Source organism: Saccopteryx bilineata, chromosome 1 (assembly GCF_036850765.1).
Source record: "Saccopteryx bilineata isolate mSacBil1 chromosome 1, mSacBil1_pri_phased_curated, whole genome shotgun sequence".
In the NCBI taxonomy this organism is placed as follows: Eukaryota; Metazoa; Chordata; class Mammalia; order Chiroptera; family Emballonuridae; genus Saccopteryx; species Saccopteryx bilineata.
This window is the reverse complement of record NC_089490.1, coordinates 346,282,532-346,308,563: the sequence shown is the minus strand read 5'-3', so window position 1 is coordinate 346,308,563 and position 26,032 is coordinate 346,282,532. Positions and strand designations below refer to the sequence as shown.

The window sequence follows — 26,032 nt, the reverse complement described above, 5'->3', positions numbered from 1 at the left end:
CTTATACATGGGGAAGTACAGTAAATAAATAGTCAATACCTTATACCTTTTTTATTGAAAACATATTTTCTTTCAGATTACCTTATAATTCTTAACCCTTAAAAACCTTAATTTTTAATAACAACTAAAAATATAGTCAATTAGCATTCTTTAGATTTGCAAATATACGAATACATTTTATAATCTCTAGAAATAGGCTTTTGTTAGCAATTACAATTTTTTAGAAACATTTTTTTAAAATAAAGCATAAGACATTTATTGATAGATCCAAGTTTATATTTTAGTTTCTCTGTAATAGGAAGCCAAAAGTAGGTAAACTATACTTACCTAGCAAGTAATGTTTCATCATTTCATGTTATTGGGAAATATCTTAGATATTCAATAATCTATATATATATATTTTTGTGACAGAGAGAGACAGGGACAGACAGACAGGAAGGGAGAGATAAGAAGCATCAATTCTTTGATAGGGCACCTTAGTTGTTCATTTGATTGATTTCTCATATGTGCCTTGGGCCACAGCATATCGAGTAACCCCTTGCTCTAGCCAGCGACCTTGGGCTCAAGCTGGTGAGCCTTGCTCAAACCATATGAGCCTGTGCTCAAGCTAGCAACCTTGGGGTTTTGAAACTGGGTCCTCCACATCCCAGTCCGATGCTCTATCCACTGCGCCACCGCCTGGTCAGGCTCAGTAATCTTTTAAAAATTTTTATTTTTTGCGAGATTGATTTTAGAGAGAGAGAAAAAGGAAGAGAAATGTCGATTTGCTGCTTCACCCACCCATGCTTTCATTTACTGAGTCTTGTCTGTGCCCTGATCAGGGATCCTACCCACAACCTTGGCATATCAGACCCACACTCTAACCAACTGAGCTATCCAGCCAGAGCCTCAATTTTTATTATTTAACTTAACTTAGTAAAACTCTAAAGTTCAAGGTACCAAAGAGATTTAGAAAACCATTAAAGAACACATACAACATAATTACTGCTAGAGTTAACTGAAAAGAAAGTTTTTAACCCATTTAAAATTATTTAATCTATATATTTGCTCCTAACAATTAAATTCAGGTTACTTACGAAAATTTTATCATACCAATTTTTTTTTTTTTGTATTTTTCTGAAGCTGGAAACGGGGAGAGACAGTCAGACAGACTCCCGCATGCACCCGAACAGGATCCACCCCGCATACCCACCAGGGGGCGACACTCTGCCCCTCCGGAGCGTCACTCTGTCGCGACCAGAGCCACTCTAGCGCCTGGGGCAGAGGCCAAGGAGCCATCCCCAGCGCCCGGGCCATCTTTGCTCCAATGGAGCCTTGGCTGCGGGAGGGGAAGAGAGAGACAGAGAGGAAGGAGAGGGGGAGGGATGGAAAAGCAGATGGGCGCTTCTCCTGTGTGCCCTGGCCGGGAATCGAACCCGGAACTTCTGCACGCCAGGCCGACACTCTACCACTGAGCCAACCGGCCAGGGCCTATACCAATTAAAAAAAATTTTTTTGTGTGTGGCAGAAACAAGAGTCAGAGAGTGGGACAGACAGGCAGAGAAAAAGATGAGAAACATCAATTCTTCGTTGCAGTTCCTTAGTTGTTCATTGATTGATTTCTCATATGTGCCTTGACCGGGGGCTACAGCAGACCGAGTGACCCCTTGCTTGAGCCAGCGACCTTGGGCTTAAGCTAGCGACCTCAGGGTCTTGAACCTGGGTCCTCCGTGTCCCAGTCCGACGCTCTATCCACTGCACTACCGCCTGGTCAGGCTCATGTTAATTTTCTTTCTTTATTTATTTTTGTATTTTTCTGAAGTTGGAAACGGGGAGGCAGTCAGACAGACTCCCACATGTGCCCTATCGGGATCCACCTGGCATGCCCACCAGGGGGCATTGCTCTGTTGCGACCACAGCCATTCTAGCGCCTGAGGCAGAGGCCACAGAGCCATCCTCAGCGCCCGGGCCAACTTTGCTCCAGTGGAGCCTCGGCTGCGAGAGGGGAAGAGAGAGACAGAGAGGAAGGAGAGGGGGAGGGGTGGAGAAGCAGATGGGCGCTTCTCCTCTGTGCCCTGGCCAGGAATCGAACCCGGGACTCCTGCATGCCAGGCCAATGCTCTACCACTGAGCCAACCAGCCAGGGATGATCAAGTTAATTTTCTTACAAATTTTGCAGTAGGGATAACACGAACTTATTTGGCTAATAAACTCAGTTGGAATAAAAGTATTAATTGATGATTCTAAAAATATGCCTATTTATCCAAACTCAAACAAAATATTTAATATAAAATATTTCCCCACATCATGAGATTCTGAAAAGCACTTGGGTTAGTTTATGTTTTTGAAAATTCTCATATATTTTTTTAAGTCCTCTCGCTCTCTTTCTCTCCCTCCCTCCCTCCCTCCCTCTCTCCTCCTCCTCCTCCCTGCCTCCCCCTTCTGCAGTCAGGGTGCTGAGGATGGCTCTCTGGAGCCTCCCCTCAGGGACTAAAAATAGCTCTGTTGGGAGCACGGCCCTATGGTGGGGTACATGCAGGAGTCTGTCTCTCTATCTCCCCTTCTCTCACTTGGAAAAGAAAAAAATTATAATCAATCATAGAATCACTCCTTTGTCTCTTAAAGTCCTGAGGGCCTTTCCTTCAACTGTGCCGCCCTTAAGGTGGACTTGTCAACAAACACAAACAGAGAATAGATAGCAAGTGTGCACAATAAAGTAGGAAGGCTCAGAAAGTAAAAACAGCGGGGCTTCAGAACACCTGACTGTCAAGGGCCAGATTTCCCCTGAGGAAGATGGCCCTGGGAGCCTGAGTGCAAGATGGCGGCTGCCACCTCCGGAGACGGCTGGGGGAGGGGAATAAGCGTCAGATGCGGGTTTACCCCCGTGTTTGATCCGCTAGTGGGGCCCAGCCACAAAAAGGAAAGGGCTTTTTCCCTTTGAGGGTGGCCACAGTGAACACGGCATGGGATGAACCCTGACTGGGAACTGAAGTGGGGCCACAACGGTCAGAGCACCATCCAAACAGCCAGAACCCGGGAGGTGTGGGTTAAACTGACGGAGTACCACACGGATTCCTCTCTGGCACCGGAACCGGCACCGGCAGCGTGAGTTCTGACAGCCTGGGAGGGGTGTTCAGTCCCCAGTCCCCTGGGAACAACTCGGGGCCCGGGGAGAGCAGCGCCTCTCTTCTGTGTGGTGAGGAGGCTTTCACAAAGGAGTCTGCTATGGTCACTCAGAACTTTAGTTCCTAAAAGTAAAATCACTTAAAACAAAGAACAAACAACATACCTCACCGATATTCAACAAACAACATACCACACCTCCACCCTCATACACAACTTGTAGACTTAATTTGCCCGTTCTAGACCAAGCTCAAAACTCATTTCAAGTTAGAAACAAAATTCCGAGGCTGGGTTCAAACACACCAATTTCAAGCTCAAGTACCAAGGTAACTTCCCCAGCCAGTTCCCTCCTGTAACCAGTGGGACATTCCCAAACGACCCAAGGGGAAGGCTCCCTGCCATCGACACACACGATGTACTCACCGGGCGACCTCTCCCCAGCTGAGCAATGGCGACCTCTCCCCAGCTGAGCAATGGCGACCTCTCCCCAGCTGAGCAATGGAAGCGCCGTAGGTCAGCCGCGCCAGCTCAAGATGGCAGGTGAGTCCCTGGAACAGCCAAGCAGCTGGTTTGACAGAACCTGAAGAGACTGCCACCGGCCAGGAGTCCCTGAATAGCAGGCGGATCACCCGCTGCGGGCTAGGACGCCCGTGGTCGCCATTTTGGTTGCAGAACGGAGAGTTCCTCTACCGCTGTGGACAGAGCCAAACATTAAACACCAATAATTGCAGTAGAGAAATGTTGGCTATTTTATTATGAATGGTGCCAACTCAGGAGAACAGGAAGCTGATGCTCCAAAGCCCGAACTCCCAATCCAGAGTTCAGGGTGTGTTCTTAAGAGTAGAGGGGACAGGTATGCGGAAGCGCTGGCGGGGCAAGTTTCAATTGGAGGGCCTTGGAGCGTGGCTGTTTCTGGTGAGGGATGTCACCACAGGATCTTCCTGGAAAACAGATCTGCTTCTGGGAGGGTTCCAGTGTTCAAGTTCTGCTTATGTCCCAGTCCTTTGCTTTTGGGGGTAGCTGGAGGTCAAAGTTCTCTGCGCATGCATCAGCTGCATGCCTTAATAGTTTTGGTCTGTTGTCTCTGAAAAGCAGCTCAGTATCTCGTTAAATAGGATAGGACTGTTTTTGAGCTGTTCTGCGGTTGCACATGGCCTATAATTTTTAAAACAATATTTGTTGATATATTCTGCCCATGTTTATTACTTAATGTAGTCTTTATTTTCCATTAAAGCCAGTCTTTAATGTATTTTTATTGTAAGTCACTTGAATTTCTTCTTGGAAATAGAGAATAACCATAAAAATATATATATATAATCAAACCATCTATCCTCTTTGCAGTTTAAAACAATAAAAAGAAAGTGATGCAGTAATGCTAGTCCTGCCGTGCCATAGAAAGTTGTATCTTAAGTAAATGGTGGCTAGCAAGATTGCTGGCACATGATAAGGCATTGTTGCTGCTATTTTATCTTTTAGAACGTGGACTCCTAAAGCTGAAAAGGGCTTTAAATGACTTATCTAATTATTTTGTTTAATGGATGAGAAGACTAAAGCCCAGAGAAAGAATATGGCTTGCCAAATCTTAGAGAGCTAGATTAGTAGGAAACTAATTTAGAACTGAGATTTCTTGGCTCTTTCCACTATAACCCATTGTCCCCCATGACCTTCTTAAAGATCCCTATGCTGCCTCTGTGAAAAGTAATAGAATATGGTTAGAAAACGAAAATAGCTTAAGGAGAAGTGATGTGGAACTTAAGAAGAATGAGAGGTTTCTGAGCTGTCAGTAGTATCCCTGACATATTAGAATAGAAATATCCTGGTAGTTTTCAGAGGGGCCTGGCAAGATGGTGAGGGAACTTGCCTTTTCCCAGTGCGTCCTGCCATGTTAAGTGTTTTACATACCTCATTTCATTTAGTTCGTACATTAAGCCTAGAAGATTTGTAATATTCTCATATTACAGCTAAGGAAAATGCAGTTCAAAGAGGCTAAGTAACTCACCCAAGAACTTATCACCTCTGTACAGTGACAGATAGATTTGGAACTCAGGTCTCTCTTTATGTAAATCTATGCTCTTTCTATCAAACCATTCTCAGAATCCTGTGACAAAAGGCCCTGTGCTTGGATCTTTGCCTTGAAACAATCTATCTTTGTAACAGAAAGTTGTCTTTTTTTTTTTTTTTTTTTTGTATTTTTCTGAAGCTGGAAACGGGGAGAGACAGTCAGACAGACTCCCGCAAGCGCCCAACCAGAATCCACCTGGCACGCCCACCAGGGGGCGACGCTCTGCCCACCAAGGGGCGGTGCTCTGCCCCTCCGGGGCGTCGCTCTGTCGCGACCAGAGCCACTCTAGCGCCTGGGGCAGAGGCCAAGGAGCCATCCCCAGCGCCCAGGCCATCTTTGCTCCAATGGAGCCTTGGCTGCGGGAGGGGAAGAGAGAGAGAGAGAGAGAGGAAGGAGAGGGGGAGGGGTGGAGAAGCAGATGGGCGCTTCTTCTGTGTGCCCTGGCCGGGAATCGAACCCGGAACTTCTGCACGCCAGGCTGACACTCTACCACTGAGCCAACTGGCCAGGGCGTCTTTCTTCTTTTTGTTGGATAATTTATATCCTGCCTTGTTCTAAAAAGATACAGGGTTGCTACAGAGATCCAAGAAGCTGTCCAGTTATCATGGTGTTTGAGGGGACTCAAATCCTTTTGACTTATGCTATGGAAATAGCGTTCCTATCCATCTATAAATGAATAATAGTGTATGTCCAGAATAGAGAAATATATAGAGATAGAAAGTAGATCAGTGATTTCTTAGAGCTGGAAGAAAGGGTGGGGTTTAGGAGTATTAGCTAAAGGATATGAGGCTTTTTTATGAGGTGATGGAGATGTTCTTTATGAGGTGGTGGTTAATAACTGAATATAGTAAAAACTTAAATTGTACACTTAAAAAAAGAAAGAGTACTGGTGAGCACAATGCACATAACCCAGATTATAAATATACAAGGGGAGGATTTTAATAAAATCTCACCCATTTCTGGTTGTATGGCAGCTACAACTAGGCCTAAGGAAGCTGCCAGTTTCATTCAAATGTTTATGTGGGATTGGGAGAGTGGTCGGTGAGAGGCTCCCTTTATAGGGCGATGTTGAAGTTTTCTACCTGTTCCAAAAGAAATCTCCCATTAGGTAGTACAACTCTCACATTATTTGTTTAGGTTCAGTGTTGAATTTTCTTGGTGAAGTGCAGTCATGTAATGCAGGTTGGCCACCCCTTTATTCCTATTAATAATAGCATTAGTTCATCAGATTGAAGCCATCTAGCAAGGTGATGTGACCAGGAGACATAGGATGAGAGGGTGTTGAATGACAGCAATAACACAGAAATGCTGGAATGGAAGCCATTGTGGATAGGCAGGACAGGCTTTTTTGCTAGAGATGTAGGGAGAGGAGAGGGACACAAGGAATATACTTTATCACTACCTTTGTAAAATTTCCTGGCATAGTAAAACTTTAAAAGTAAATCTTCTGCGAAAAAAAAAGTAAATATGATATATTCCATTCCAAAGCTAAATAGAACTATTCAGGGAAATAATTTCTGTTTGAGACCCTCTGCATCATTATGTATCCACCTTGCTTCTGGCTTTTCTAAACCTGCTCTCACTCCATTCCAGGTAATTAATAACTCTCTCTTTTATGCCAGTCTGTCTTTTATTTTTATTTTTAAAACATTTTGTTCTTTGATTTTAGAGAGAGGGGAAGGGAGAGAGAGACAGGAACATTGAGCTGTTCCTGTAGGTGCCCTGACCGGCCATCAAACTGGCAACCTCTGCTTGGGCTGACACTAATCAACTGAGCTTTCTGGCTGGGCAGGTGCTATTCTGCCTTTTAGGCACACTTTTTTGTTATATATCATTTCACTTTATTGTACTGAATTATTTATTTGTTTGCCTCACTGGACTCTGATTCCTTAAAAGCCTAGACTGTGCCTTATTATTCTCTGTGTTTGCTGTCCAGATAGTGCTCATCTGTGAGTGGCATATAGAAAGTGTGTGATCAGTGCTTATTGAATGGAGTTGTATCACAGGTATAGGTCAGTTGCAAACCTTTGTAAAAGCATTATTCTCACCAGACATGTATTAGGCAAGAATTGGAGAGTGGGAAACAGGTGAGGAATAAGAAAAATCAAGAATTCCTACTGGCAGTTTATGGGGTAGGTGACAGTCATCTGCACATAACTCTTATTAAGATTAATGTTATAACACAGGTACTGTGAGTATTGCTTTGGATTATAAAGTCATAATGTAAGGCATGCATAAGATAAAAAATCATGTGTTCTTGAAATCTCTTAAATCACCAGGATTTAGGAAGCTAAATGTAATGGATTAAGTGAGAAACTACATTTAATTTGGACTCCCTACATAAAGATCTAGTGCACTGCTATGCATTTTGTAGGTACTTAAATATTTGTTTCATGGCTGATTTAGATTGCTTTGCAGAGACGTTTAGAGGAAACAAAAATCTGTTGTTTTCAAAGGTGATTGAACACTGTATCTACCCTATTAAGGAAGGTGAAGTATCCCTAGATCTCTCAAAACATGAACAAAATAGCCATTGGTCTTGTGTCATTTAATCAGTCTCAGTTGCAGACAAAAGCTCAAACCAAATGTCTTCTCTGGAGAACTCCTTCTCTTTTGACAAGATTTATTCTTCATTCAAAAAAATTTATTCTTCATTTTGTTTCCTTAGCTAGCATTTGGGCTACTCTTGACTACTTGTCTTTTCTTTATTCTTTTTTTTAGGAACCTAAAGGTAGAAAGGAGTCAGAGCTGCAGTGACGCTGCTCAGGACAGAGCAAAGAGCAGACTCCGAGCAGCCCCAACCAGCAAAGCCAAGGTAAACCTCGGACGCAGCCTTCTGGGACTTTCTAGTCCCATCCCATAACCTACTGCCCAGAGTCATGGAAGAAACCATTTGATGAGAACAGGCAGAATGGGTTCTAGACATACTAATTATGCTGGAGAATTTTACAAATAGGTGCGAGGGAAGAGAGTTTGCATTAATGGCCAGATGGGTGGCATGAGGGTTGGTAGAAGAACATTTTTTATAAGTTCTAGATGACTTTTTTATCCTATAGATTTTCAGTTTTATTACTTCAAGTGTTTGGGAATTTCTGCAAATGGTGTACATTCTAGGGTAGGGTTTTCCCCATTTCTTAGGCTCATATCACTTTTTATCCCTCTTCTTTTCCCCCTATATATGTATGCATGTATAATCTTTTTACTCTCTTTCAGGTCACAACTGTAACCCCAACCTCCAACCCTATCATTGGTGTCCTATTGTCCACTCAGAACAACCGCTGCCTCTCAGCCCCTGACTTGACCATTGAAAAGCGCCTGCCTTTCAGCTCCCTCTCCTCCTTGGCGTCCCTACATAAGCCTGAGCGCTCCATCAGCCCTGAGAGCAATGACAGCATCTCTGAAGAGCTCAACCATTTCAAGCCCATTGTCTGCTCACCATGTACTCCTCCTAAGAGACTGCCTGATGGCCGCGTGCTAAGCCCCCTCATCATCAAGTCAACACCCCGCAACCTGAACAGAAGTCTGCAGAAGCAAACTTCTTATGAGGCCAGTCCACGGATCCTTAAAAAGTGGGAACAGATCTTTCAGGAGCGGCAGATCAAAAAAACCCTTTCGAAAGCCACCCTCACCTCCTTGGCTCCAGAGACAGGAGAAGACTTGCTAGTCTCAGATGTTATCGATTCTAGCAAGGAGAAGCCACTTCTGGCTTTAAACACAAGACTGTGCAGTGGGCATGTACTCTCTGAGCATACTGGACCCACCCCTGCTGACCTGGACTATTTCTCCTCTGTGAGCCAAACAAAAGCAGAACAGGTCAGTGACAGTAAAAGGAGTGCTGAGATCCCAGTGGAAACCTGCTGTTCTTCAGAACTCAGAGTGGGAGCCAGTGGCACTCTGGAGAGAGAGCAGTTTGAAGGGTCAGGGTCAACCCCAGATGCCAAGTTAGACAAAGCTTATATAAGCACAGCCATGAAAGTCTCAGCAGTTCATCCAGTGCTGCCCCAAAACAGTGTTTTGGATGGGGTCCTCAAAACAAAGAAACAGCTGAAGACAGTGAACCATTTTGATCTGCCCAATGGTGTTCTGGCTGACAACCTAGGTGATGAGCCACTCCCTTCCCTGCGTCGAGGCCGGAAAAGACACTGTAAGACCAAGCACTTGGAACAAAATGGGTCCCTTAAGAAACTGCGACAAAGCAGTGGTGAGGCGGGTCTGGCCCCAGCAGATCTAGTAGTACAAGAGATGGAGCAGAAATTGCAACAAGAGGAAGAGGACCGACAGCTGGCTCTGCAGCTGCAGCGCATGTTTGACAATGAGAGGCGGACTGTGAGTCGGCGAAAAGGAAGTGTGGATCAATATCTCTTACGGTCCAGCAACATGGCTGGGGCCAAGTAGCACCTTGTGAACAGTGTTACCTATTTTTAAGAGATTTGGGGGCTTGATCTTTTATCCTGAAGAGTGGAGTGTTCTCTGGGTTTCTGTTAATGGCAAAACACCATGATGTGGTTCTGAGAGGTTCCAGAGCCTTTGTAGTCTGTATCCAAGGGAATTGTGTCTTTGCCTCCCTGTGACCCGGGCCAGGAGCACTCCCCACCCCCTAAGTAACCCATGCCTGAAGGCTTCTAGGCCAAACCTGGCAGCACCCACTTGCAATGAGATTCAAGAGCACAATGGCCAGAGTTAGAAATGGTGGAGGAAAGAGGGGATACCTTCTCAAACTGATAGACCTCCTAACAGGGTGAATTTTTAAATCAGCCTTGCAGATAAAAATAAGTTCCATCTTTTTCAAGAAAGTGGAACAGTGTAGTTCTTTGACAGTTCCGAAAAGATTATGTTAGCCCTTCTCCTGACCCTTGCCACAAGTAAATATTTCTAATGAAATCAGTTGAGTTTTAGGAAAGCTAATTAACATTCTCTGTTAAAAAGTAACATTCGATCAATGCTAGATAGTTGACAGACCATTTCAGTCGTTAACTTGGTCTTGCCCAGAGACCTAACATGTAAGTGGGATTAACCCCATTTTTAGATGATGAAACTGCAGTTCAGGTGTTCAGGTTCTCTCAACTAAGTGGCATAGCCCAGACTGACCACTGGGTCTCCCGACCACAAATCCCATGGATTTTCCACACTAGCAGGTTGCCATCTGGACTGCAACCTAAGGTCATGCCAGGGAAGCCTAGGGAAAGCTGGCTAGGTAATGAGTACCCTTTGTGTGAAATCCACGTGCAGATCATTGAGATTTCTTAGAACCACCAACATATCCTGTGCAGTTAGCCCCACCCCCACAGTTTATAGCCTTCCTTTTGCCAGGTTTCTACCTGTGAGATAAGGACAGTTGGACGTCATTATTACTCTCCACATGACCAAGGGGTTATCTGCAATGTTGACCTAAAGTCCAAAAACTTTGCCCGGAAGTCAGGCAAGAACAATGCTGAAACTCCATACTGTGGAAATAAGGTATCTAGCTGGATGCAGCTAGCAAATTCAGTCCCATGGACCTTTGGGGTTTATTTTCCTTAGCAGCTGACACCGTGTGTCTTTGCATCCCTGGTGGTGCTTGGTGCTTCTGCCCATCTGGGCTCATTGAGAATAAGGGTAAAGATATTGTAGGGGAACTCAGATGGGCTGGCATTCCCTGTGCATGTATGAGCTGTTACTATAAAGTCATGTGACTGGCATTTAGCAAACCTTTCAGAGCTTATATATCCCAATGTATGTTGTCCCCCTAAGTGGCCCCAGCAGGATACTGCAGTTTTTCCAATGATGTTCCCATTGGTGAAAACATTTCTGGAACTGTCCTCGAAGTCTAGAAACATCTGGAAACATAAGACTCCTAAAATATTAGAACTGGAAGGGACCTTAATGGTCATGTATTCCAATTTCTTATTGTTAAGGCAGAAGCTGAGATCCAGAATACTGACTCACTGATCAAGGTCACTAGAGACTTACTCTATCACCTGATTTTGCTTCCTTTCAGGAGATTTGCCTTGAATCTTTTCGGGTTATAGGAGAGATAATTTTAAGTTTGAAACTAGTCAGAAGCTGTTTGAAGCCTCTGGAAGAAAAGGAGGGTTAACAAGAGGGTTTGGAGTCAGGAATGAGGTGCATCTGTAAAGTAGTCAGAGCCATTTTCTTGAGCAGCTCATGAACAGTTCCCAGAGAGAAGTTCCAGAGATGTCTTAAGCATTTTGGTGATCATTGAAATATGTGGAACCTCCTCAGAGACAGCTTTGGTGGGGAGTCACTCACCTGAATGTATGTATTCTGTGTTCTCTGTCTCTGCGTTGCACATGTGCAGATGTATGTTTAAAAAACATACATCAGTTTCATTACTTTATATTCACACCACTTCAGTTCTAGGTCCTACCAGCAACATATGCCCTCCAAAGGCTGCTGGAGGGCATATTTATACCCAAGATAGAAGAGCTAGCACTGGTCTGCAGAAGACAGAGAGGGTGACTCACTAAATGCCCTTAGAGAAAGCTTCAGTTACTGCCACTTCAGATAGTTCCTTTTTGATCTTAGTATTATTGGGAGACTAGTCTCATCGATAGTAGCAAAGACACTTATTTTTCCACTTGTCACTTTTTTCTGTATCTCTAATAATTTGAAAAATACTTTTCAGTTGGAACTGATTTTTGTTTTTGGAAAAAAGAAATATTTTTAATAGAAAAAGATATATTTTAAATATTTCCCCAGAGTAATACTCTCATTTTAAGAAATTGCATAGTAGTAGCAGCGAGTTTTAGCTTCAGGTGCAGAGTTAAAAGCTACTTCTTGTTAAGCAAATATCCCAACTTCTGCATCCAGCTTACTGATTTCCCCCCTTGGCCCTGCTGTGGTGCCTACGATGGTATTGACCGTTAGTCCTCCAAATATAGGCCAAGCAGTTTAGGTTAGGGAGGGACAAGGCTTAATCTTTAATCTGCTTGGCTTTGGAGGAGGCAAAAACCACTAAGGTATTATCTATATTTTAAGATGCTTCCCATACTTAATAACTAAAACCAGAACACTTCTTTCTGAAAATTTTCTCTCCTGTTGCTTTATTGTCAAGTTGGTCACAAATGGAGTTGTTGACATGAATTCTTTGAAGAAAAAGAATGACAAGGTAGGAGAATAGAATCATGGGTGGAGGGTTTCTCAGCTAGAATGAAACACACTGTTTCACAAATCAAATATTTCTCACATATTAGGATCTGATCACCATACAAATTTCTCATGTTCTACTAACTGTTCCTTGTGTATATGCATTCTTTGTTTTTTCTTATTAAAGGGGAAGTTATGAGAGGTTGGAGGATGGAGGTCATTCTGATGGGAAATCTAAGAAATGTACCCTGAGAAGGGGACTTTCAGCCCTTTTCATAGAATGGGAAAGTCACTTTGGGAACGTGTTTATGACTCTGTTGATTGTATCTGTTGGAAGAAGTCATCTGGGCTTGTTGGGTTGGTGTCAAATCAGGGGAGTATGTACCTAGCCCCTGCCTCTTTCATATAATTGCCTCTTTTTAAAAGGTTAATTCTTCTTGGGTGAGGTTTCCTGCTTTTGTAAGTGGCTTCATTTATTTTTTTTAAACTTAATTTAAAATTTTTTGCCTGGAGGGAACGTTAGTGACAAATGCCTTCTGTGTTTTTTGTTCATTTTCTCTAAAAGAAAAATGCCCTCAAGAGATTAAAGCTGCTTAATTAATTGCTTATGATTACAAACTGACTAAAATGGGAAGCTGCCACTGTGTGCGACGGGGAAGCTGCTGACGGAAGGCTGTGTTGTTTGTCCTTGCTGTTTCATGTGACAGACATTCCTGAGCTGCTGACTCTTGCCAGCTGTGTGCTGGGTCACTGGGTCACGGAGATACAAAGATGGGAAGGACAGCCTCTGCTCTGTGGAGCTCAATGTCTAATGGAATGTATGCTGCTCACAAAAACTAGGGGATATTTTAAAATGAAGATGAAGTGATAAAATATACCCTAATTTTTGTGAACAGTGTATTTGAATGTATAGGTGGCTGGAGAGTTTGTTCATGGTCTTACGGAAGGCCACTTCTTTCATAGTGATGATCATGGATGGTCCCATTCAAGACACTGTTCAGCACCAACAGGCTGCCTTGAACATTTTAGATACTCCCATCAGTATTTGTGAATTTGATTCCAACACTGCTTTCCACTTCCTACCTAATTTTACCAGAGGAGAATGAATTTTATCCTCCTGGGATTCTAGAACATTAAGATCTCTTCAGAAGCTATAATACATGTGGCATAAGCCCCAAGAAATGAGGCAGGTGTGGATCCCTGATATGGTTCGAGGCCCACATCTCAACTTAGTGAGCACCTAACCTCTTCCTCCGTCAAACCTCTCAACTGGGGCTGGCAGCAGCATGTAATGTCTTTCCCTTCTCCTGCCTGGCTTCTCATGGAGATGGAAGGCCAGCAGGAGAGGAAGGAAAAAAAATCAGAAGGCTGGATCATAATCATAAAATGTGATGTAGCTGGAATGGGCACGGAAATCATCCACGTCAGACCCTCCTCGCCACTGCTCTCCTCTTTTAAGAAATGAGGAAGTTGATGGCTAGTGCCCTGTGCCCTATTTTGTTATAGTTTTCTAGGGTCTGAATAAATAGTCCTTTAAGTTACATACGCTAACACACAACTGGGTAATGAGGGGGAGGGACACACTCAAATGATTTAAAGGCTTTTTAACAGCTTTTCTTACTGATTTTTTCAGTTAGAATTGAAATGTACCTATATCCCCCTGAATATACCCAGGTAGGGAAAACCCCCATAGTGTGAGCAATGTGAATATGGAATCTTAGGAAAAGATATATTTTTATTAGAACAGTTATTTTAACTGTCAAGGATTAAAAACACAGCCAGCCCTTCATTTTTCTTTGAAAATCAAGAACTTAAGGACTTAAATCATTCTCAGCCAGTGTTTTCCTTCAACCCACAGAGTGGTCTTTTGGCCTGGTTTTTAGAAGTGAGTATAGCTGCTTATAAATTCTTGGGGCTCAATGAGAAAGCAGGTCTGCTTTTGGGGGGTTGGGGAGAAGTGGGATGCTAGGGAAAGAGGCTGCTGAATATATTTTCCTCCAAAGAGGATCCAGAAATGTATCTTTACACATGGCTATTATCCACTGTAACTTTCTGAAGATGATTGTTCTACAAAAAATGCTATTTCAAGATATATAGAGGTCACCAGTTTAGAGACTGGTTAAATTGGATGAAGGAAAAGTGCCAAGATTGTATGTGCACATTGTTTTATGTATTATCAGTATTTTTTTCTTCCTAAGAAAAATATTTACACACTTTGCTTTGTGAGTAAATGCTTCCTTAATGTCTTGTCAGTAAGTGTGGGAGGCAACCTCAGACCTGAGGCAGGCGCCTTCTCTACCTTTTCTGGTGTCTTAAATCAAGAACTAGTTAGATAAAGCCAAGGTAAGGATGAGTTTGCTCATCTTCCTTTCCTCGAATTTAATAAGGGGCGAGAACAGGCGATGTACTCCTCAAAGATCAAACTGTTAGAGCTGCAGAGCCGCGTCTGGGTCCTGGCTTCTCTGCTGAAGGCAGCAGAGTCTCTCTCCCTTGCTGGCCCTGCCCACCTTCCAATGGGTCATCAATGAGACCTGCGCTCTGCCTCAGTGGGGTCAGCCTTGGCCTCCAGCAGAACACTTAAAGTGCTTAAGAGAGAGGGAGTAACTTCAAGGAAAAAAATGTTATCATAAATGCCAACTTTTGGAAGGGGGAGAGAGAGAAACATCAGCCCATTGTTCTACTTCACTGGGCACTCATTTGGTTGTTTTTTGTATGTGCTCTGACCAGGGACTGAAACCACAGCCTCAGTGCGCCAGGACAATGCTTTATAGGCATCCAGCCAGGGCCTACTCGCAATTCTTTTTTTTTTTTTTTCTTTTTCTTCTGAAGCTGGAAACGGGGAGAGACAGTCAGACAGACTCCCGCATGCGCCCGACCGGGATCCACCCGGCACGCCCACCAGGGGCCACGCTCTGCCCACCAGGGGGTGATGCTCTGCCCCTCCGGGGTGTCGCTCTGCCATGACCAGAGCCACTCTAGCGCCTGGGGCAGAGGCCAAGGAGCCATCCCCAGCGGCCGGGCCATCTTTGCTCCAATGGAGCCTCGGCTGCGGGAGGGGAAGAGAGAGAGAGGAAGGAGGGGAGGGGTGGAGAAGCAAATGGGCGCTTCTCCTGTGTGCCCTGGCCGGAAATCGAACCCTGGTCCCCCGCACACCAGACCAACACTCTACCGCTGAGCCAACCGGCCAGGGCCTCGCAATTCTATATAACACTTGTCCTAGGGCATTTTCCCTTCCCACCTAGAAATAGAAAATTGGTTGTATATTGGTTTTATTCACCTGCTGTGTGCAATAGGATTGGAGAAGGGGCCTGGATCCTTGTGTACTGTCACTGCTGGCCACCTCCGCTCATCATAAAGAACATTTTGACAAATACAGAGGACTTAGAACAGCGCATACCCTGTCGGGATGCTTCTGCCAACGAGGAAATGGCACAGAATCAAATGGGACAATGTGTTGTTTATTTAAATGGTACCAAAGTACATTCTTCAATGGATGTTTACCTGTTTGAGGAGAGGCCCAAGTTGAGAATATAGTAAAGCAAACTCATAAAAGTAAATGTTCTCTTTCTAGTCAAAAGTCTGATCAGTGAAGAGCAATCTCAGGCAAATCTGGGCTAAACTTAGACTATATATGTTTCATTTTTTGATGCTATCTTTGCTCTGGGGAATGCCCCATGTTGGAATGTCTTGCTTTGGCATTCAGAATGATGGGAGAAATTAGGTGGGACAGGGTTTCCGTGGTATACAACTACATCTTCTGAGTTATTTCCAATTTACAACTGTTACTCATGTTCAACCATTCTTCTAATGAATGCACCAAGAAATCATTTTAGTAAAGAACAAATGTATAGTATGACATTGTCCTTGCATAGTAGGGCTTTACTCAGAACATCTGATTTTTAAAAATACTGTCTTTTGGAACCATAACTCAGGTATCAAAATCCCCTTAGTGTCCATTTCTCATCCAACAGAACAAATGTATCCATTTCAACTAAACTTGTAAAACCAATTTGAAGGACTGATGTAAGTGTCTATGCCATGCAAGGTAAACCAGCATTTGAGGGACCTTTGACATAATCTGGCCCAGCCTCTTCCAAAGAGGGTTGTTAAAATGACTCGCAAAAAACAATACAGCCAGTTGGAGGTATGAGAACAGAACTTGATTGTCCCTTGGCTCCTAAAGTAACAGACAATGCTCTGCATACCACACTCATTACTTTCTGGCCTGATGCTGAGAAAGGGGTGGCCTTCACTTTGGATAGGAAACTGGCCTTGACATATCTGGAAGCTGGGTTTTCTGACTCCAGAGCTAGTGATTGTTTTTTCTGCAGCCTTGGCTCAAAACTTGAGGGTGGCGCCATCCTCCCTCGCTGGCTGTGGCTAACAGTATAGTTCCAGCTGCTTTCTGAGTTGGCTTTCCACCTGGACTGGGCCTCACAGGGCTAAGATATCAGAGTCTTCCCTCTGTACCCACTGCAGGGGTGGGTGGTAGCAAGTATCACGAGACACGATCTGCATCTAAATCAGTTGTCTACTGTGGCCACAATTGACTCCGGGGTGCTCACTTGTGCCTCGGATAAGAGATATGGAAAACATTTTGAAAAATTGATGGGAGAAACTTGCTTCTGTTTTGCCCTTGTTAGAAGGTTGGAGAAGGCTCAGAAGAGTGGCAGCCAGCTTCCCCAATGCTTATGAAGAAGGAAGAGGGCTGTGGGGGGAGAGCCAGCCAAGGGAGATGATCACTGTGGTAGGTCAGACCTGCTGGGGAGAGTGACTATGCTGATGACAGGGAGGGAGCTACCACCCAGAAGGCCTTCATGATTAATTATGAATGCCACTTCATTTGATAAATCTAGTCTGATGCCTTACTCAAATAAGGACTAGGTCATGTCTATTCAAAAGCACAAAACTCAGGAAACCTAGTGACTGAAATTTGCTCAGTGAAGAACCCTACCTCAGAGTTTGTTTTTTAACACCTGAAAGACCCATAGAAATTGCAAACTCTATGGCTGCAATGGTAAGGTTAAATGAGCTGCCCTATGTTATACAGCAAATAAGGTTAAATATTGAACCCTGTTAATGTGACTGAGTCCGGATGACTCTGGAATCTTAGAAAAGAGTTAGACACTAGTGGTAAATGACTGAATGACTTCAGAGATGCAGTGATTCACTGAATGGGAGGGTGAGTTAGTCTGATACTCTGCCTTAAAATAGCAGGCAGATTGAAGTACTGTTTTCTTGACAGGAACATGGTGGTTTTAAAGGAAATCTGAGGCAGTACCTGTAGGAACATGCCTAGCACTGGCTTCAAGTGTTTTAGCCCATAGCTGTGTATAATCTCACTATTATAGCCAGCCTGAACTATTTCCCATTTGCCCACATATTCAATCTTCTTATTCCCTGGATTCAGGCCCTGGGCTGAGCACCAGTGGTATCATTTCTTGGTACAATTCAGTGTGATGCCCAATGAGATTATCTAGGTCACAAAAAAGGAAAGCCCAGTTCAGTGTGGGAGGAGAGTTCAAGGCTAAAAGGATGAATAAGAAGCATTAGCTCCCGGGTGGTCTTACCTAGCCAGGTCTCTTCCTAGATAGGTAGCAGAGTTGCCGTGTAGCCTCCTAGCGGCTTCCTCCCTGGGAGCATGATTTGGCATGATTTGGTTACATGTGGTGGAAAAGGGGCCAGCACTCTACACTCACTCTGTAAACAGCCTCCATGATGGCAAAGCCAATAATCAGGAATTCGGAATGACTTTGGCAGCCTGTCATCTTAGTCCAGGCTGAGACTAAGATGAAGAAATTTTTAAAATCCTGCATCAGACATCAAAGGCCAATTTCAAGTAAAAAAACAAAGTTCTGATATTAGTAGTCTGCTGTTAAAAGCTGAAGCCGTAATGTCATTGGTTTCAAGGTATGCAAAAGGCAAAACGTCTGGCTGTATAAAAATATCCTGGCCAGAGAAGGGAGTGGGCACTGCTGCCGTGAGCTGCTGGACCTGGCTGGAGGACCGCAGCCGGGTACTTTGAGTAGGGGAAAGCCCTCAAATCTAAGTCTGTGAGAGGCAGTCTGTGGAATAACAATGTTAGGAGTGTTTGGCAGGGATAAATGTAGCCTTTTCAGGATGTTTTCACACTGGTGAAGGGTAGGCCTTGCTGAACAGAGAGAACAGATACTTTCTTAGCCAAAAAGCAGAGCTAGGACAACTGAGGGACTTAGGCAGACAGCTTAGCCCAATGGCTAGAACTATATATAGCTTTGCCAACAAAGGAAGGGACAGCCTTCGGAGGGAGTGAGCTCCCTGCCACTACACGTACAAGCAGGAGCTGAAAAATCTGTTGTGTTTACAAAAGGCTTCCTGCCTTGAGGTCGGAATAGGATGCTCCCCGGAGGAGCCTTTCAGGCCCGAGAGCCCACGGTCTGATAGTGTTTCTGAGGAGAGTGGTCCAGTTCTCCAGAACTGGAACCTAGTGAGGTTAGTGTGAATGATGGGGTAGCTTCTCCCTCCTGACATTAGGGGCAGGGTGATTTGGGACCCCAGATCCAAGGTGGTGCACCAGCAACATGTTCCTGCACAGGAGTGCTGCTGTGCTGTCTGTATCTGCCGGCTGCCTGTGTGAATGAGTGATGACTGACTGCAACTGATGTGTATGTGACTATGATTGAGAATGTGTCTGGTATGGTAAATATTTAATGGGCCACATATGTGAGGTTGGTTGAATATGATAGTATGCAAATGTTCTGTGTCCTAATAGAACCTCATGCTTGAAATACAGCATATATTTTGTACTTCTGTCAGATCTGTGGCTACAAGACTATATTTCTGGCCCTGGCCGGTTGGCTCAGTGGTAGAGATTTGGCCTGGCGTGAGGGAGTCCTGGGTTCAATTCCCGGCCAGGGCACACAGGAGAAGCGCCCATCTGCTTCTCCACCCCTCCCCCTCTCCTTCCTCTCTGTCTCTCCTTCCCCTCCCGCAGCCAAGGCTCCATTGGAGCAGTGTTTGCCCGGGCGCTGAGGATGGCTCTGTGGCCTCTGCCTCAGGTGCTAGAATGGCTCTGATTGCGGCAGAGCGATGCCCCAAGATGGGCAGAGCATCGCCCCCTGGTGGGCAGAGCGTCGCCCCCTGGTGGGCATGCCAGGTGGATCTTGGTCGGGTGCATGCGGAAGTCTGTCTGACTGCCTCCCCGTTTCCAACTTCAGAGAAATACAAAAAAGAAAAAAAGGAAAAGAAAAAAAAAGACTATATTTCTATAATCTCCATAATTACAATTTAGGTTGTGGAAGTTCGTTTTTTGCTAATGATCCCAAATTCTTGTATCCCTGCTTTCTGGACTCAGGGAACTTAAAGCCTGCTTTCCAGGTCCGAACTGAAGGTACCTCTAGGACAGCAGCCTTAGGACTGAGGGTTCTCCCAGTGCTGATCCCCTAATGCACATCTCTGGAACCCCCCACCCCAGCCCCAGTGGCCTTCTCGAGTCTCTCCTCTGTGGCGTTGACTACTGAACACTCACAAGAGTGGGACAACCCCACAGGCTGCCTTGGCCAGAATTATGTAGTTTACTTACATAGTTGACATTGGCCAGAACTAGTTTACTTAAGTAGCTGACCTCACATAGCCCCAGGTTCTGTATTACAGCACAGCTCATCATGTTTACTTATGGGGCTTGTTTGTGATCTAGATTAGAGTCCCCTGTGAAACTGCACGTAAGTCCTCTCCTCAGCTTGTCCCAAATTGTGGCCATGGCTAACTGATAAGGGAATTCCAATCCTCTCTTCCTCCCTTCCCCACATTTGCCCTCACAAGAGAAAAAGCTACCCAACAGGAAAAGCACCATTTCTGGAGGTTGACGGCCTCAATTTTGCCACCTCCCTAGTGGTCAGTCAACACAGCTCTGTTGGACACATGTAACTCAGAACTCAGGCAGGTTTGCCACCGGACTGGAGGGGTCTTTCCCCAGTGTAAGCCTGGCACAGGCCCAATAAGAACATGGACTACCCTGCTCTGTGCACCCACAATTTATTGCTGCTGGGCCAGGCGTGGGTCCTGCCAGGCCTGGGAGAGGAGGCCCTGACGAACTCCCCACTCTGGCGGCCGGCCAGCCTGCAAGGCTGAGCTGAACTCTGAGGCCCACGCCCAGCCGAGCCTGCCCGAGGCTCTGTCCAGAGTGCGCAGCCCTCAGGGAGGGTGTGGGGCACAGGCCGGGGGGCACATGGCCCTGTATGCGGCTCTAGCCTTTTGTGTCACTGGCCGATTCCGATTCCGGGCAGAACTCATCCATGAACTGGAGGAAGCGGCCAAACTTAGGCGGGCCCTCATTCAGGGCCGGGTGGGCTGGGGGCGGTGCTGCGGCCCTAAACACGGTCCGCAGCGAGCCACGCACCAGATCCCGGTAGCGTGCGCGAAACTCCTTCAGCAGCCTCTTGGCCTCCAGGTACTGCTTCTGGTTCACCAGCCGCCGCTCTGCCCGCTGCTGCAGGACAGCGCCTGCAGGGAGAGAGCCAGGAGGGGCAGGCTCATTCGGGGTCTTACCTAGCCCAAGGCAGTGGGGGGCTGGATCTATTGTCCCCTAGAAAGTGGGATGGAGTGACAGAAGGGTGTTCAGGGAACTGGCTGAAAATGGCCTCTCCAGCTTGGGGCATTAGGAAGCCAGCAGGTGCCCCCTCCTGATGCTATTCTATCTCAAGCCTTAGTTCCAGTCCCTAACATGCTGCCTCACTCAGACCCCCATCTGCACAGGCAAAGGGCTAGGACAGATGCTCCTAAGGGCCCTTCCTGCTCTGACACAGGCCTTTCTTTGCCTTATGCCAGCAGATAATAAAGTTCTAGATCTTGGGTTCTGGTGGCTGACGACTAGGGGCCAGAGCCATACCTAATGGAGCTTCTGTGATGTTCCGGGGGTCATGCATACGAATGAGGATGTCATCCAGCAGCTGGGCTCGAGTCTTCCGTGGGGGTGGGACAAGGATCCTCTGGGCCTGATAGAAGTTGAAAGGAGAGTGTTATCCCAGCCTATGATCAGTCTTTCTGGCCTCACCTCATCTCCTCATCTACTCACAGCCAGAGGCAGAGAAGCAAGTGGGGGCTCTGGGAGAGCACGGACCTTAGCACAGGCTTGGAGGTGACAGCCACCTCCGCTCCTGTGGGGATCCCCAGAGGGTATCTGTATACTCAGTGAGGTGAAGGTTTACCCGTTTCTCCTTGGGAACATAGGGTTTCTGAAGAGCGTCCATCTTGGGCTTGGAGGAACAGGATAGGAGCGGGTGCTTCAGTATGTGTTTCAGGGCCCGTGCATTCTTTTGGATTCCTATGGCAGCAAGGCAAGGTGGAGGCCAGGCACTTTCCCCTCCTTCTCCTAGATCCCTCCCCCAATCTCTTCATTCCCCATAGACTAGAGGCCCTGGGTAAAAAAAAAGAAAAGCCCCACTTCTCTCCCTGGTCTGTTGCAGTGTCAGAAGTGCCACCATTCATGCAGTGAATACCAATCTCCTATGAGCAAAGATCCCAATGGGAAAATGGCATTGGAGTGGGGAAAGGAGCTGCCCCCAGTATAACCCCATCAGCTTCAGGGGGGTTAAACTGAAGGGACTGACACCCAAGAGAACACAGCTGAGCATCAGTTCCTTTGAAAGTACCAGTACTGTTAACACATTAGGACGAAATAAAGGACTCAGAGAGGGCACTGGCTGGAGTCTCTGAATAGCTGTGGCTACCCAAAGCCATTTAAATCCTAGGCCAGGAGTCCTGACATGTAAGGCTCTAAACCAGGACACCCTCAGGGCCCTTTGGCAGATACTCATATAGAAGACAGCACCCTGGTCTGGAAGAGTCTTGTCACCAGTCTTGGCTTTGCCAAGACTTGATCTGGGCTGTGGAGATGGCCCCCTACCTTGGAGGCATTCTCCTCACATACCCTTTGGCTCAATGAAGGCTGGATCAGGGTTGGCTGTCAGCAGCTCTTGGTAGCCATTGTATTTGCTGGAGAGTGAGGCAGATGTAAGCTTCCTCTGAGACCTCTTCACCTCTCTGGGTGCTGGGGTTGTTGTTGTTGGTGGTATTTGGTTCTTCTCTACCTCTGAATCAACCCTCTGGTGGATGGAGTAAGGCAGCCCACTCACCTGTGCCCAGGAAGAAAAACACATTCCTTCATTCTACTAACACTTCTTATCAGCTCTATGTGAGTCCCCATATGGGGCTCTGTTAAGGGCAAGAACCAAGGCTGGGTAAGAGGAGAGAGACATGAAAATAGACAATAACCTATACCCTGATAAATCTGTAACAGAAGGGAGCACAAAGGTTCCAGGTGAGCTCATAGGAAGCCCTAACCCAGCCTGGGGTGTCAGGAAGCTTCCTAGAAAAAGTAATGCCTCAGCCTGAACTAAGTCTTGAAGAATGAGGAGAGCCATCCCAAGGCAGGGGTGGGAGAGGTGTGGGCTGCAAGAGATGAAAAGGAAAGACTTTTGCAAGCAAGGGATAGTATGATACTATTGAAGCAAGGTGCACAGGTAAGACAGTAAGGTGCATTAAGGGGAACTTGATATTAGTATAGTTGGAGTATACCATGAAGCAATGACAGCTGGAGAAAAATCAGAGCCCAAACCATGAAAGACCTTTAATTGCCAAGCTGAAGGTGTTTATTTTGTCTTGGTTTATATTTTCTTTTTTTTTTTAAATTTATTTATTCATTTTAGAGAGGAGAGGGAGAGACAGAGAGAGAGAAGTGGGGAGGAGCTGGAAGCATCAACTCCCATATGTGCCTTGACCAGGCAAGCCCAGGGTTTCGAACTGGCGACCTCAGCATTTCCAGGTCGACGCTTTATCCACTGCGCCACCACAGGTCAGGCGGTTTATATTTTCTTTATCCACACTATGATGGACAGCAAAGCGTTTTAAGGGAGTGAGTAAACACTGTCTGAAGTCACATTTTTAGTCTACCCCAATAGGTTTTATAAAGAAACAACTTTATGAAACCTGTATTACATGTAAAGATATAGTTATACACATTATTAAAACTTATGGCTGCCTAAAAATAGAAAATCTGAATAGACCTATAACAAGTAAAAAGATTGAATTAGTAATTTTAAAACTTCCCACAAAGAAACACCATTGACTAGATGGCTTCAGTAGTGAATTCTACCAAACATTTAAAGAAGAATGGACAAGGTAATAGAAAACAATCAGAGCAGCAAAAAAAAAAAAAATAATAATAATAATTTTAAAAATTGAGAATAATCTAAGGGACCTCTGGGACAATGTGAAGCACAACAACATCTGCATCGTGTGATCCCAGAAGGAAAAGAGAAACAGCAAGAAATTGAGAATCTATTTAAAGAAATAATGGCTAAAAATTTTCCTAACCTGGTGAAGAAAAATGATACACATGTCCAGGAAGCACAGACAGTCCTAAACAGGATGAACCTAGAGGCCCACACCAAGGCCCTGGCTGGATGGCTCAGTGGTAGAGCATCGGCCTGGCATGTGGAAGTCCCAGGTTTGATTCCCAGCCAGGGCACACAGGAGAGGCACCCATCTGCTTCTCTCCCCCGCCCCCCATTTTCTATCTCTCTCTTCTCTTCCTGCAGCCAAGGCTCCATTGGAGCAAAGTTGACCCAGGTGCTGAGGATGGCTTCATGGCCTCACCTCAGGTGCTAGAATGGCTTCAGTTGCAATGGAGCAATGCCCCAGATGGGCAAAGCATCACCCTGTAGTGGGCTTGCCAGGTTAGGCACATGTGGGAGTCTGTCTCTCTGCCTACCTGCTTCTCACTTCAGAAAAATACAAAAAAAAAAAAAAAAAAAAAAGGCCCACACCAAAACACATCATAATTAAAATGGCAAAGGTTATAAACAAAGAGAGAATCTCAAAAGTAGCAAGAGAAAGACAGTTAGTTACCTTTAGGGAGCTCCCATAAGACTGTCACATGATGTCTCAACAAAAACATTACAGGCCAGAAGAAATTGGCATGATATATTCAAAGTGATGGCCTACAATCAAGACTACTCTACTACCCAGGAAAGCTATGATTTAAAATTGAAGGTGAAATAAAGAGTTTCCCAAACAAGAAAAAACTAAAGGAGTTCATTGTGATTACAAAATCATTATTACAAGAAATGTCAAAGGGTCTTAAAAAAAAAGAGAAACACACAAAGAATAAAATGGCAATAAATATGTATCTATCAATAGTTACTTTAAATGTAAATAGCTAAATGCTCCAATGAAGAGACATAGCCCTGGCCAGTTGGCTCAGCGATAGAGTGTTAGCCTGGCGTGTGGAAGTCCCAGGTTCGATTCCCAGTCAGGGCACACAGTAGAAGCGCCCATCTATATCTCCACCCTTCCCCCTCTCCTTCCTCTCTATCTCTCTTCCCATCTTGAAGCCAAGGCTCCACTGAAGCAAAGTTGGCCCGGGCGCTGAGGATGGCTCCACAGCCTCCAATCCACCTCAGGCACTAGAATGGCTCCAGCAGCAATGGAGCAACGCCCAGATGGGCAGAGCATCTCCTCCTGGTGGGCATGCCAGATGGATCCTGGTCAGGCACATGCAGGAGTCTGTCTGGACTGCCTCCCTGCTTCTAATTCAAAAAATACAAAAAAAAAAATGACATAGCATAGCTAAGAGAATAAGAATACAAGACCCATGTATATGCTATCTATTGATATAAGAGACCCACCTCAGAATGAAATACACACAGACTGAAACTAAAAAGATACTTCATGCAAATGGAAAGGAAAGAAAAACTAGAGTAGCAATACGTATATGAGACAAAATAGACTTTAAAACAAAGGCTATAATAAGAGACAAAGAAGGACATTACATAATGATAATGTATGTATGGATCAATCTAACAAAAGGATATTACCATTGTAAACATTTATGCACCCAACATTGTAGTACCTAAATACACAAAGCAAATCTTGATGGGTATAAAGGGAGACAGCAACAGTAATACAGTCATCACAGAGGATTTTAACACCCAATTGATATAATAAAAAGATATTCAACAAAAAAATCAGTAAGGAAACAGCAGCCTTAAATGCACATTAGACCAGATGAATTTGATTGATACAATTAAATACAATTAGCAAGTAGGTTTATAGTTGTTCTTATGGAATACATTAATTAATAATAATACAAGAATAAACTCTGTACTGTGTACTTGCAACTGTAAACCTATTTTTATCCCACACTGTATTTTTGGAACATTCACACCAAAGCAGTGAATATACATTCTTTTCAAGTACACATGGAACATTTTTCTAGGATAGGCACAAAACAAATCTCAGTAAATTTAAGAAGATTGAAATCATATCAAGCATCTTCTCCAACCACAATAGTATGAAACTAGAAATCAATTATAAGAAAAAAACTGAAAATAACACACAAACACATGGAGGCTAAATAATGTTACTAAACAATGAATGGGTTAACAATGAGAGCAAGAGAGAAATCAAAAGTTACTTTGAGACAAATGAAAATGAACACACAAGAATCCAAAATCTATGGGACAGTGTGAAAGCAGTCCTAAGAGAGAAATTCATAGCAATACAGGCCTACCCCAAGAAGCAAGAAAAATCTCAAATAAATAATCTAAGCCCTGGCTGGTTGGCTTAGTGGATAGAGTGTTGGCACAGCATGCAGAAGTCTCAGGTTTGATTCCTGGTCAGGGCACACATGAGAAATGACCATCTGTTTCACTTCCTCTCCCTCTCCCTCTTCTCTCTCTTCCCCTCTCTCAGCCAGTGGCCTGATTGGTTTGAGCACTAAGGATATCTCAGTTGGTTCGAATA

The 26,032-nt window shown here is 44.9% G+C and overlaps 2 protein-coding genes across 3 annotated transcripts in view; one reads left to right on the top strand and one right to left on the bottom strand.

The window, feature by feature from the left end:
- RNF169 (ring finger protein 169) overlaps nucleotides 1–15,050 on the top strand; it is a 98,814-nt gene extending 83,764 nt beyond the window's left edge. For both annotated transcript variants that reach the window (XM_066250078.1, XM_066250088.1), the window contains 2 exons: nucleotides 7,886–7,979; nucleotides 8,378–15,050. In XM_066250078.1, the coding sequence (XP_066106175.1) occupies nucleotides 7,886–7,979; nucleotides 8,378–9,559 (1,276 nt within the window). In that variant the 3' untranslated portion in view covers nucleotides 9,560–15,050. The remainder of the gene's footprint in view (nucleotides 1–7,885; nucleotides 7,980–8,377) is intronic.
- Nucleotides 15,051–20,400: 5,350 nt separating this feature from the next.
- XRRA1 (X-ray radiation resistance associated 1) overlaps nucleotides 20,401–26,032 on the bottom strand; it is a 102,816-nt gene continuing 97,184 nt past the window's right edge. Inside the window, exons 15-18 of the mRNA XM_066253718.1 lie at nucleotides 22,158–22,362; nucleotides 21,436–21,551; nucleotides 21,117–21,222; nucleotides 20,401–20,731 (exon numbers count right to left, since the gene is read on the bottom strand). Of these exons, the coding sequence (XP_066109815.1) occupies nucleotides 20,475–20,731; nucleotides 21,117–21,222; nucleotides 21,436–21,551; nucleotides 22,158–22,362 (684 nt within the window). The 3' untranslated portion in view covers nucleotides 20,401–20,474. The remainder of the gene's footprint in view (nucleotides 20,732–21,116; nucleotides 21,223–21,435; nucleotides 21,552–22,157; nucleotides 22,363–26,032) is intronic.